The 12,378-nt window shown below is 71.7% G+C and overlaps 2 protein-coding genes and 1 pseudogene across 2 annotated transcripts; 1 reads left to right on the forward strand and 2 right to left on the reverse strand.

Moving 5' to 3' along the window:
- Positions 1-11: 11 nt before the first annotated feature.
- On the reverse strand, positions 12-1,687 carry KHK (ketohexokinase). Its single transcript, XM_072332633.1, has 8 exons — positions 1,581-1,687; positions 1,394-1,510; positions 1,153-1,287; positions 921-993; positions 687-833; positions 469-557; positions 210-367; positions 12-111 (listed from the first exon to the last, which is right to left on the reverse strand). The coding sequence occupies exons 1-8, from the start codon at positions 1,685-1,687 to the stop codon at positions 26-28; spliced, it is 912 nt and encodes a 303-aa protein (XP_072188734.1). The 3' UTR covers positions 12-25.
- LOC140249421 (cGMP-dependent protein kinase 1-like) lies at positions 1,686-6,815 on the forward strand (annotated as a pseudogene).
- Positions 6,816-6,920: 105 nt separating this feature from the next.
- Positions 6,921-11,904, reverse strand: EMILIN1 (elastin microfibril interfacer 1). The gene is given in 8 exon segments (XM_072333720.1): positions 6,921-7,098; positions 7,101-7,363; positions 7,485-7,619; positions 7,691-7,708; positions 7,790-7,897; positions 8,289-9,832; positions 10,219-10,344; positions 11,642-11,904. Coding segments are annotated over 8 exon segments (2,385 nt in total). The 5' UTR covers positions 11,770-11,904; the 3' UTR covers positions 6,921-7,035.
- Between the last annotated feature and the right edge of the window lie 474 nt (positions 11,905-12,378).

Consider the following 12,378-nt stretch of genomic DNA (forward strand, 5'->3'; position numbering starts at 1 on the left):
CGCGGGGCGGGGGGCACCGCGCGGCTCAGACGATGCCGTCGTAGCCGTGGATCCCGCACTTCTTCCCCGCGATGCGGCAGCCGAAGGTGAGCGCGTCCCGCAGGCTCTGCCCTGGGAGGGGAGAGACGGACACGGGGAAGAGGCGTGAAGCGCCGCGGGGAGCTGCGGGGTCGTGCCGGGCCGTGGCGAACCGGCGGCTCCGGACTCACCTCCCGACAGCGCGAAGATGACGGCGGCGTTGAAGGTGTCTCCGGCCCCCAACGTGTCCACCAGCCGCTCCGGTGGGAACGCGTCGGCGTGCACCAGGGTCCCGTCCGGCTCCAGCGCGTCGGCGCCCTCCTCGGCCCACGCGCAGATCATGGTCGCGCTGCGGGGCTACAGCTGGGGCCGGGACGGGCGGAGCCCCACCCGCGGCTGCGCCCCACCCTTCCCACCCCGCCCCATCGCCCTCCCGTCCCCACGCCTTACCCCGGCCGCACGCGGCCCCGCAGCCCCCGCAGCGCCTCGGCCGCCGTCCCGTAGCCGAAGTGCTTGGCCAGGTCCTTGCTGATGAACACCTGCGGGGGGGGCGGGCCGCCGTTTCTTTCGAGCCCCGTTTCGAGCCACACCCGCTCGTGGCCCCGCCCCTTCCCCGATCGGACCAATCCCCGACGGGGCGTGGCCGTGTGGGCGTGGCCGGGCCGTACCACGTCGCCGTGCGCCAGGAGCGGCAGCAGTTCGTCCCGCGGCTTCTCCACCTCCACCGACGTGCGGATGCGCTGCGCGGGCGGCAACGCGCTGTTGTGTCGCTCCACGCGGAGCATCATCCGCTCCTGCTCCGCAGCGTTGCGGGCCTGAAGGGAACAGGGAGCGTGGGCACGGCGGGGCACGGCGAGACAAACCCCCCTCCCCACCCCCCCCCCCTCCCTCGGGGCCCGCACCTCCCAGTGGATCCACTTGTACTGAGTCAGGTCGACCCGCTCGAAGTCGCGCTCAGTGACGTCGGGCAGGTTCCTGCGGGCGAAGGGCAGCCCAGCGCCTCGACTCTGCCCCGGGCAAGGGGGCCCCGGGCGAGCGGCGAACGATTAACGGGGTGGCCGCCCTCCGTCCGTCCCGCTGCCCTGCGGGAGCTCCGCAGATCACGGCCGGGGATCCCGGGGGGAGGGGACCCACGTGTCGTGCAGCACGATGGTCCGCGAGCCGCTGGCGGCGCTGACCACGCAGCAAGCGCAGGGCACGTCCCCGTGGGGCTGCCAGGCGACGTGTGTCACGTCCACGCCGCGGCGCCGAAAATCCGCCACGATGAAGCTGGAGGCACGTACGGGGTCGGGGGGGCGACGGGGGCGCAGCGGGGCTGCGGGCGCCCGGCACCGCGTTCTCTCGGTCCCCCGCCCGCCCCGTCGTCCCCACTCACTCGGCCGCGTGTCCGGGTGCCAAGGAGCCCATGAAGGCGCACGGAGCGCCCAGCAGCGCCAGCACCGTGCACGAGTTGGACGCGTTCCCCCCGCGCTGCCACCGCTGCGTCAGGCACCTGCGGGGCGCGGGGTCAGCGTGCGGGGCGCCGAACGGAACGGCGTGCGGGGCGCCGAGCGGGGCGGTACCTCGTGTCGCTGTCCTCGGCCGGGTACGCGTCCACCACGCTGATCACGTCGAGGCAAACCAGCCCCACGCACAGGATCCGCTTCTCGCCTCCCGCCCCCTCCGCCATGCCGCGATCCCCGCAGCGCTGCGCTCCGCTCTGCCCCGGGGGACTGGGGGGGGATCGGGGGTGGCACCCCGCAGGCTCCGCCCCGCTGGACTCCCGCAGCTCCCGTACCTCGCACCGCCGCCGATGCGCGGAGCTCGGGGCAGGCTCGGTGCACGTTGGCCGCGGGGACGGGTCAGCATGTGCCCGAGGAGAGGCGGGGCGGGTTAATGTGTCACCGCGCGGGGTGCGGGGCGGTGCGGTGCTCCGCGGGCCGGAGGGGTCGGAGGTGAGGAAGGGCCGTGAGGGCGGGGGGCGCGGGGCTGTGTCTGCGGCCGGTGCGGGCGGGAGGGGGGCGGTGGTGCCGGTAGCCGCGAAAGGGGGGCGAGCACCGGGTCTCTTCCCGTCTCGTCCCTTCCCGGCGGGGCGACCTTTGCTCGGGCGCAGAGCGCCCTCAGAGCCCTCCCCGTACCGCGGAGCTGTGCAGACACCGCCGGTGCCGGGTGGCTCCGTGCCCAGAACCGCCGTTCCCGGTGCCGCGGGGTCGTCCCGCATCGTCCCGCAGCCGCTACCCCGGGGGTGGCGCCGGTTGACTCCGCATCTCCGCCGTCCGGCAGCCTCGGGGATACGCGATGGAGCGGCGGCTGCGGGAGCTGAAGCTGCAGGAGGAGCGCGACTTCCTGCAACGCGCGGCTCGGGGACCGGGCGACAACGGGGACCTCCCGGACGTCGAGCCGCCCCCCGGCTCTCCGCACCGCCGCGCCCCCGCCATCGTGCCCGAGCCCCTCCCGGGTGACTCCGCCACGCCCCCGCCGCCCCCCGGAACCAACTCGCAGAGGTACCCGGAGGGAAGCGGGGAGGGGGGGGAGCCGGGGGTCGGGGCCGCTTCACCGCCGTCCCCGGGCTCGCAGGGATGTGACCCTGATGGCGGAGGCCGTGCGGCGCAGCGACTTCCTGCGGCGTTTGGGAGAGGGCTGCCCCGAGGCTCTGGCGCGGAGCTTCGTGACCGTGAGACGCGAGGCCGGCGACACGGTGGTGGCCGAGGGCGACGAGGGGACCGAGATGTACATCGTGGCAGGTGAGGGAGGGCTGCGAGAGCCGGGCCGCGTGGCCGTGTGCGCGCCCACGTGCGAGGCCGCCGCCCGCTCGCCCGCAGCCCCGCAGCCCCGGGCGCGCGTGTGCGTGTGCGTGTGCGCGTCCGCCGCGGTGCACGAGGCCGCCCGCACCCCGCAGAGGGACGCCTGAGCGTGACCCAGCGGGGCCAGCAGCTCCGCACGTTGGGACCCGGGGACGTGTTCGGCGAGTTGGCCATCCTGTACCACTGCCGGCGCACCGCCACCGTGAGAGGTAAGTGCGTTCCTGCCCGCGTGTCCCCAGCGTCCGGCCCTGCTTCCCACCCGGCACCCCGCTCACTCCGCTCTGCCCCAGCGCTCGGCCCCGTGCGCCTCTGGGCCATTGACCGGCAGCGGTTCCGTGCCATCACAACCGGCAACGCCCGGCAGCGGCGGGCAGATGTGCTGCGGGTCCTGAGAACGTGAGTCCGGCCTCGGCCCGTGGGGAGGGGCACCGAGAGCGGGAGGGGTGCGGGAGAGATGTAGGAAGGTGCGGGGGAGGCGCAGGAGGATGAAGGTGGGATGCAGGGGGGATGCAGGTGGGATGCAGGGGGGGTGGAGGAGGGATGCAGGTGGGCTGCAGCATGCACAGGAGCTTTGCCCTCACACAGGGTGCCGTGGCTGCAGGAGCTGTCAGACAGCCACCTCTCCAAGCTGCTTGACGCCATGGAGGAGGTAAAGATGCAGGTGTTGGCTATTAGACAGGGCTCCCCACACAGCACAGCCCTGAACTCGTGTGCCCATAGTGCTCCTTCGCACCCGGACACATCATCATCCGTGAGGGCGACGAGGGACAGAGCTTCTATATCATCCTGAAGGGCGAGGTGGGTGCTGTGCTGTGGGGCAGCGCTGTGGGGCAGCACTGGGTCTCTCCCACCCCTCTCAGCCTCACATCCCCACAGGTGCGGGTCAGCCGGCGCGAGGATGGGCAGGAGAAGCTGCTGCGGGTGCTGGGTGCTGGAGAGCACTTTGGGGAGCTCTCACTGCTGCAGTAGGTGCTCTGCAGGGCTGCGGGGCAGCACCTCGTGCATGCAGCTCTCGTGCACACACATGCACCGCCTCTCACGTGCACAGAGCTTTTGCACACCCACTCCTCCACACAGGAACGTCCGCCGCACAGCGTCGTGCCAAGCACAAGGACATGTCACCTGCATCACCGTGGCTAAGGAGTGGGTGTCCCTGTGTTCTCACATCCCCGTGTCCCTTATGGCCCCATGTCCCCATGTCCCTGCATGGCACTGACTCTTGCTCTGCCCCACAGGGACTTCCTGGAGATCATCCCCTTCTGCCCCCGCCATGACTCAGATGTGTGAGTGTCCCCGTGGGGATGCTCTGGCCCCAAGGTCCCCATGCTCATTGTTGTCTGGGTGGGGTGCTGGGCACGGTGACGTTGGCACCAGCAGCGGGTCCTGGACTCTGCCCTGGGAACACAGCACGGCCCTGGCGCCGTGCTCAGCACGGTCTGCGTGCTGCCCTGTATGATGGGTTCAGAACTCCAGATCCCAGAACTCACCCTGTGCCCATCCCAACCACACCGTGTGGCTCTGGGGGCCGGGAGGGCTGAGCTGGGGCTGCTTCTATTTGCAGAAATGTGTCTGCAACGGAGGTGCCCAACCTGACAGAACCCAGGCGGTCAGTGTGGGATGGATGGGATGGGGGTGGGATGGATGGGATGGGGGTGGGATGGATGAGATGGGGGTGGGATGGGCTGGGAGCAGGAATAGGATGGGATGGGGGTGGGATGGGAATGGGAATGGGGATGGGGATGGGGATGGGGATGGGGATAGGGATGGGGAAGGGGATGGGGTGGGATGGGAATGGGGATGGGGATGGAGATGGAGATGGGGAAGGTATGGGATGGAAATGAAGGCATGAGATGGAAATGGGGATAGGGATGGGATGGGGGTGGGAATGGGGATGGGATGGGAATGAGGAAGGGATGGGAATGAGGAAGGAATGGGATGGTAATGAGAATGGGATGGGATGGGGATGGTAATGGGATGGGAAGGGATGGGATGGAAATAGAGATGGAGGTGGGAATGGGAATGGAAATGGGATGGGGATGAGATGGGATGGGGGTGCAATGGGAATGGGGAAGGGATGGGAAGGGAATGGGGAAGGGATGGGAATGGGGTTGGGATGGGGGTGGGAATGGGGATGAAAATGTGGATGGGGATGGGATGAGATGGGGATGGGATGGGATGGAATGTGGATGGGAATGTGGATGGCATGGTAATGAGATGGGATGGGGATGGAAATAGAGACATAGGGTGGGAATGGAATGGGATGAGATAGTGATGGGGACGGGCGCTCTGGGTGCAGGCTCTGCAGGGCAATTCTCTCCCCACAGGAGCTGGGGGTCCCCCCACTTGCCTCAGCCCTGCCCAGCGTTGCAGCTGGAGGAGCTGGCAGCCGTGCACTACGAGGAGGGGCAGAAGCAGGGGCAGCGCGTCGTGCTGGGCACCGGCGGCTTCGGCAGGGGTGGAGCTGGTGAGAGCCGTGCCCGACCCACGTGCTCCCCGCTGTGCCATCCCTGTCCCCATCCCGGTGCCCTCTGCCAGGTGCGCTGCCGCCCAGCAGCTCTTTGCACTGAAGCGGATCCGCAAGGACTGGGTGGTGCGGACGCGGCAGCAGGAGCACATGCGCACCGAGAGGAGGGTGCTGGCCCGCAGCCACTGCCCCTTCATTGTGGGGTGAGTGTAGGGCCGGGGTGGGGCTGGGGAGGCTGTGTGGGGCCGGGGAGGGGGTTGTGCGGGGCACTGAGCTGCTCCCACCCGCAGGTTCTTTGGCTCCTTCCGTGACACGCAGCACATCTACCTGCTGCTGGAGTTCTGCCAGGGCGGAGAGCTGTGGACCAAGCTGCGCGAGGTGTACGGAGCTGGGGCACGGGGTGGTGCAGCCACGGGGTGCTGCAGTGCCAGGCGATGCCGTGCCCGAGCCGTGCCGAATGCTGGTCCTGTCTGCAGGCGCTACTTTGAGGAACCGCTGGCCGTGTTCTGCTCTGCCTGTGTGGTGGAGGGCCTGGAGTACCTGCATGGCCACGGCATCGTCTACCGGGACCTGAAGCCTGAGAACCTGATGCTGGACCAGCTGGGTTATGTCAAGCTGGGTACCAAGACGTGGGGGCAGCGCTCTGGGTCCTGACACTTGTGAATGGATCCGGGCTGAGGGCTGCTGTGCCGCAGGTGGACTTTGGCTTTGCCAAGGAGCTGGAGCGTGGGGAGAAGACGTTCTCCTTCTGTGGGACACCTGAGTACCTGGCGCCCGAGATGCTACGCCACGAGGGCCACGACTTCGCAGTCGACTTCTGGATGCTGGGCATCCTGGTGTTTGATGCTGCTGGTGGGCAGGTGAGCGTGTGCCTTGGGGATGAGCCTGACACACCCCCCTGGCCAGCTGTGACCCCCCGTGTCTTGCAGGCCCCCCTTCCACAGCGCCGACCCCACGGAAGATCTACAGCCGCATCCTGGATGGCATCTTCTCCTTCCCTGCTTTCCTCAGTGAGGCTGCCTGCTCGCTCATTGCCAAGCTCTGCAGGTCTGGCTCTATCCCCATCCCCACTGCCATCCCATCCCCACTGCCATCCCATCCCATCCCATCCCATCCCATCCATCCCATCCCATCCCATCCCATCCCATCCCATCCCATCCCATCCCATCCCTTCACAGGAGGCGCCCAGGGCAGCGCCTGGGAAACACAGCCAGTGGTATCCGTGGCATTAAGAAGCACAGGTGAGGGGACACAGAGGTAGAGGGGGTTATGCCATGCCACCCCCTCCACGGCCCTTCCTGCAGCCCTCTGGTCCCCAGGTGGTTCGGGACCATCCGATGGAAGCGACTCGCGCTGAGGCAGATGGAGGCACCCACTATGCAGCTACTGAAAGAGGTGGGGATGGGGGTGTGGGGTGGGGGGTACTGGGGAGGCCAGGGGCCCAGTGCTGACCCCACCCTCCAGGGCCCTCCTATGCCAACTTCATGAGGTTCTCGGTTGATTCGACGCCGGTGGAGGATGAGCTTTCAGGATGGGATGAGGAGTTCTGATGGCAACGGGACGACGCTGGGGCCCCCTCTGGAATGGGCAATAAAGCGACGGGGCAGGAAGGAGGCAGGAGACAGTGGTACAAAACCCGGTGTCGCATCTTTATTGGGTGGGATGGGGCGTGGGGGGGGGGGAGGCGGGGGGCACGTGGCAGCGTGGGCGCAGGGATGGGGGGGTGCCGATAAATAAGGGGGTGTGGGGGGGTCTGCGTGGCGGGGATCCCTACAGGGCGTCGTAGAGCAGCGCGGCGCTGAACACAGTGAGGGGCTCGTCGGGCGCGTGGGCCCAACCGCCCCCGCCACCAGATCGACGCACAGCGTCTCGCCCGCCTCCAGCGGCACGATGAGGCTGAAGACCCCCAATGCTCCGGGGCTGGGCTGCAGCTCGGCTATGGGTTGGTTCTCCAGACCCTCGGGCTGGAAGCCCCCCGAGTCCAGGCGCGCTATGCCGTGGTTGGAACGTGACAGCACCGCCTCCAGCTTCTCGCCCTTGTGCCCCGTCAGCACCGCGCTCACCAGGTAGCGCCCGCTCACCGGTGCCGTGAAGGTCCCTGGGGGGCAATGGCAGTGGGTGGCGGCTCCCACGGTGCCACGGGGACAGGCTCAGCCACGTGGCCTTAATATGCTTCTAACCCCCCCTCGCAAGCCCTTCCTCCCCCTCCCCCCACTCACCCGTCTCGGGGTCGTAGGCTCCGCCGTCGTTGAGCAGCACCCTGTCGAAGGGCACGGTGCCCGGCTCCGTGCGCTGTGTGCTCAGGGCGGCCGAGAAGGCGATGTGGGGCACAGAACCCGGCTCTCCCACCGGGCCTGGGCACTATGTCAGCACGGGGCCCTCAGTGGCCTCCACCCCCATCCCATCCCAACCCGTGCCCTCATACCTCTCTCTCCTGGCAGACCTGTAAGAGAAGGGATAGAACAACGCTGTGGGCATGGCCACACCAGCACCGGACTGCGGGGGCACAGGGGCTACTCCCTACCTGGGGGGCCCACAGGGCCCTGCTCCCCATCCTTGCCAGGTGGCCCAGAGGGGCCGGAAGGGCCCATCTCCCCTGGGGGGCCCATGGGGCCCGGGGGTCCTGGGGGACCTAAGGAAAAGGGGGATTGTTAGGGCCCTTCATTCCCATTAAACGCCCCCACAGCTCGTGTCCCACACCCCCCACACCCACAGGCCTCTGCTTCCCATCCCCGTGCTCTCACAATGCCCCCAGCCGTGCCCCCATCCCTCAGCCCCACACCCACAAGCTCTGCGACCATCTCCACACTCTGCCCTCAAAACCATAAACCCCCACGCACGACACGGCCCCGCTTCCACCCAATACCCGCCTCCTTCACGTTCTTTTCCCCATCCCGGTGCCCACCTCTTCCCTCCCTACGTTCCCATTCTTCCATCCCCGCACCCCTTTTCCTCCCTCCCCCACCCACGCTCCCTCTCCCACCCCTTCCCGCAGCCCCTCCCCCCGCACGCCCCGCACCCACCGGCCTCCTGCCGCCTCCCTCCGCCGAGCACCTCGTTGCGCAGCTGCTGCACGCTGCCGTCGAGAGCCGCGAACCGACGCGGGAGCTGCGCCTGCAGCTTCTCCAGCAGCGCCTCGTGGGTGCGGCCGGTGCCGTTCAGCTCCCGCACCGCCTCCCATAGCCCCGCTACGTGCCGGCCCAGCCCCTCCCGCACGGCCCGCAGCCCCCCGGCCACCGCCTCCAACTGCTCGCAGACTCCCTCCAGTTTGGCCACGCGCGGTTCCAGCGTTTCCCCGCACTCCGCCGCGCTCTCCCCGCGTTCCTCGCTCCGCGCCGCGCGTTCCGCCGCTTCGGCCACCAGGCGGTCGAGCTCGGCGGTGAGGCTCTGCCGGGCGGCGTTCAGGTCCCGCAGCCTGGCGTCGTGCTGCTCGGCGGTGTCCTGCAGGCCCCGCACGGTGTCGTTCAGCGCCCCGAAGGCCAGCAGAGCGTCCGTCAGCTCCGCCCGCAGCTCCCGCAGCTCCCAGGGCGCGGCGGCGCCTCCGAACACGCTGAAGCCTTCGAGCGGCTCCTCCTCGTCGCCGAGGTCGGCGGGCACCCGCAGCCGCGCTTCGTGCTCCCGCAGCCGCCCCTCCAGGCCCTCCAGCGCGCGGCTCAGGTTGGCCACGCGGCCCCGCAGCGACGGATCCCCGTCGGGCGGCCCGGCGGCTCGGGACGCGTTCAGCCGCCCCTCCAGCTCCGTCAGCCGCCGCGCCAGCGTCGGGCCCGGCGCCGGCCCCGCTCCTCGTGCCGTCTCCAGCGCTCCCACGCGCCGCTCCAGCTCGGCCGTGCGCCGGAGCAGCTCGTCGTGGGGCGCGGGGGGGGCCAGCCGGGCGCTCAGGGCGCTGACGTGCCGCTGCACCGTCTCCACCGCCTCGCGGTTGCGCTGGTCCACCGAGCCCACCAGCTTCTCCAGCGCCCGCATGCGCTCGCGGTCCTCCGCCTGCTGCCGCCGCAGCCCCTCGGTGCCGGCCGCGCACGCCGCGCACATCTCCCGCAGCCGCTCGTCCTCCTCCGGTGTCGTGCCTTCCCCCGGGCCCCTCTCTCCGCCGGCTCCGTCCCTCGCCGCCTCCAGGCGCTGCAGCCGCTGCTGGATGTGGACGAGAGCCTCCCGCACGTCGGGCGGCGCGGCGTCGGCCGGGGGGGTCCCGCCGTCGGCCCCGCGCCGCGCGTCCCGCAGCTGCTTCTGCTGCTCCTCCAGCTGCCGGCTCAGCCGCTGCACCGCTTCCTCCAGCCGCCGCACCTTCTCGGCCTCGTCCGGGCTCCGCGGGGCCGCCGCTCCGCCCCTCCCCCCCCCGCCCCCTCCCCCGCCGGCGCCGCCCTCGCCCCCCAGCCCGCTCAGCGCGCTGCCGAAGCCGGAGAGCGTGGGGCGGCCGGGCCGGGGCCGGGGATGGGCGGTGGGTTGGGGGGGGCCCGGCAGCGGCCCCTCGGAGCAGTCCTCCCCCGAGTAGCCCTGGCAGCACCGCCACTCCAGGTCCGACACCGTCTTCTGGGCCACTTTGTAACGGGGCCTCAGGAAGCTGCGGTACCTGAGGGCAGAGCGGTGCGGGGGGAGGGGATTCCAGCGGCCGCGCGTACCGCCCCGCCACAGCGCCGGTCCGCGGCACCGGGCTGGGAAGAACGCGAAGCTACCGGAGGCTGCGAGGCTGTCACGGAGCCGGACAGGTTGCCTCCACCATCGCCTCCCCCTGTGTGGTCTGGACACCCCCCCCTCACACCACACAGCCGCCCCATACGCGAGGGCGCCTCTCCCCGAGCCCCCGCATCCGTGCGGTGCGGGAAGAGCCGGGTCGGGGCGGGTCAGGCGCCGCCGCGACCGCGTTCTTGCGAAAAAGTAAACAGCGTTCCCAGCGTGGATAAACACGGCGGCCGGCTCCGAGCACCCCCCGCCCTCCTCCAGCCCCGCGGCACTCACGCCAGGACGCGGGGACACTGCAGCTGCCCCCAGGCGCACGGCTGGAAGTCGGCCTTAACGAAGCTCTCCACGCCGTCCTCCACCACGCAGCTCACCGTGCGCGTCACCACGAAGGCGCACCAATTCCTGCGGGGAGGGGGTCGGCAGCGTAACGGCACCGCCGGGCTCCGCATCCCTCCCCCCCCCCCACCTCCCGCTTCTCCCTTTTCCTCCCCCGGTAGAACCGTCACGGCCCGGTGCCGCGGGTTAATGGGCCGCATCCCGCCCCGCCGACGCCCTCTCCCGCCGGTGCCAACCCCGCAATCCCGAGGGCGCACCGCAGCCGCGCTCGCGGCCTCGTGCGGGGTCGGGGATGGGAAGGCAGAAGGGCCCGACACCGAGGTGCCCCCAGGTGAGGCCGGGGCGCTGCGGGGACCCCGCTGACAGAACACACACAGCCGCGAGGTGCGGGCATCCCTCGGTGCGGGCATCCCTCGGTGCCATCCCGCACCGGCCCGTCTCTCAGGGGCTCTCCCCTCCCCGGAGCCCGAGAGCAGAGGGCGCAGCCCCCGCCCCATCCACCCCCGACGGCGCACAGCCGGGATGAGACCCGCGCCCCACCTCCCACCCTACTCGAGTGGTGAGGCGGGGCTCGGCCCCCCAGCCCCTCCCCGCCCCGGCTCCGGGCAGGGCCCCCCGCCCGCCCCCAGCCGCAAGACCCCGGCCCGGCCCCGCGCTGCGCACAGCCATATATGGTCCGAGCCATGCGCGGCCCCCCCGCCCCTCCCGGGCCTCCCCACAGCCCCGCGGCCGTTCCCGGCAGCCCGGCTGGTTCCCCTCAGCCCGCGGCCGGATTCCAGCTCCTCCCCGGGGGCCGCCGGGAATTCCTGCGCCGAGGGCGCCCCCGCTTCCCCCGCACATCCCCCCCATCCCGGGCCGACCCGCAGCACCCGCACGGCGGGGATGGGGCTCCGCATCCCGCAGCCGCTGGCACGGGGCTCGGCGCACTCCCGGGACCCCCCGGCGCGGCCTCAGAGCCGCAGGTGAAAGTTGCCCCGGTGCGGTGCGGGACCGGGGAGGCCGAGTCTCCCCCGGCTCAGCCCCGCGGCGATATCCCGCGAGGAAAGGGGCGATATCCCGCGATGGGTCCCGCGTGTCCCCGCTCATCCGAGGGGCACCACCCCCCCCCCAACTCCCGCACGGCTCCGCAGTTGCGGTGCTGATGTGGCCGCGGCGAGCGGAGGGACCGCAGCTCCGCGCCGCCGGACCCCGCAGCGGCCCCGTGTCCGCACGGAGACCCCGCGGTGCGGCGAGAGGACGGGACCTCCCTGCGCCCCGCTGCCCCCGGCCCGCAGCCCCCGCCCCGCGCCCTCCACGTGCTCGTCCGCCGCGGGAGGACCGCGCCGAGCCCCGCACCGCCCTGCGGCCGTCGGACGGCTCCTACCTGTGCCTGCTGGCGGCCCGCGCGGCGCCGTGCGGGGCGGCCCCCCCGGTGTAGAGGCTGTAGCGCGGGGGGAAGTTGGCGGCCAGGGCCTGGGCGGCCACGAGCCACGGCCACAGCCACGGGGCCATGCCGTCCCGTCCGGTGCCGTCCCGTCCCTCGGCTCAGCCCCCCGCTCCGCTCGGCGCTCCCCTCCCCTTCGGCCAACCCCCGCCGCGGGGCCGCCCCGCCGCAGCCGCCCGACGGCGTCCCCGGGGCCCCCCGCTTCCTGCCCGCCCCGCGCCGTCGCTCCGCCGGGCACCGCGCGCCGCCCCCGCCGCCCCCACCGCCGCCGCCGCCGCCGCCGCCACCGCACATCTGCTCCTCGTTAGGGCCCGCCGGGGGGGGCGGGGGGCCGGGCAGGGGGCAGCGCGCGGCGATCGGCTCCGGGCGGCCCCGCGTCGGCCCGTTGCGTGGCCCCGCGGCTCGGGGACGTGGTTCGGCTCTGGGGGCTCCGCGCCCCCCCCCCCCGGTTCCCCCCCTCGGCCCCCGGCCGCGCCGCGCCACGTCCCCACGGTGACCCCGCGGTGACGTCACGGGCGGCCCCGGCCCCGCCGTGACACGGCGCTGCCCCCGGGCGCCGGCTGCGGGTGACGTCACGCCTCGCCCCCCGGCCCCGCTGTGACGTCACGGCGCGGGGGCGCGGAGCCCCGCGGCTGGAGGTTCCCCCCCCCCCGGTCCCGCCCCGCCCCGCGCTATTT

Source organism: Excalfactoria chinensis, chromosome 3, assembly GCF_039878825.1.
Source record: "Excalfactoria chinensis isolate bCotChi1 chromosome 3, bCotChi1.hap2, whole genome shotgun sequence".
Lineage (NCBI taxonomy): Eukaryota > Metazoa > Chordata > Aves > Galliformes > Phasianidae > Excalfactoria > Excalfactoria chinensis.

Excerpts from the sequence above, each read along its gene's own strand:
- KHK (XM_072332633.1), bottom strand. The coding sequence starts at position 1,687 with ATGGCGGAGGGGGCGGGAGGCGAGAAGCGGATCCTGTGCGTGGGGCTG. Across the intron at positions 1,511-1,580 it reads GCCGAGGACAGCGACACGAG|GTGCCTGACGCAGCGGTGGC; the intron begins GTACCGCCCCGC and ends CGCGCCCCGCAG. Across the intron at positions 994-1,152 it reads ACCATCGTGCTGCACGACAC|GAACCTGCCCGACGTCACTG; the intron begins GTGGGTCCCCTC and ends CTTCGCCCGCAG.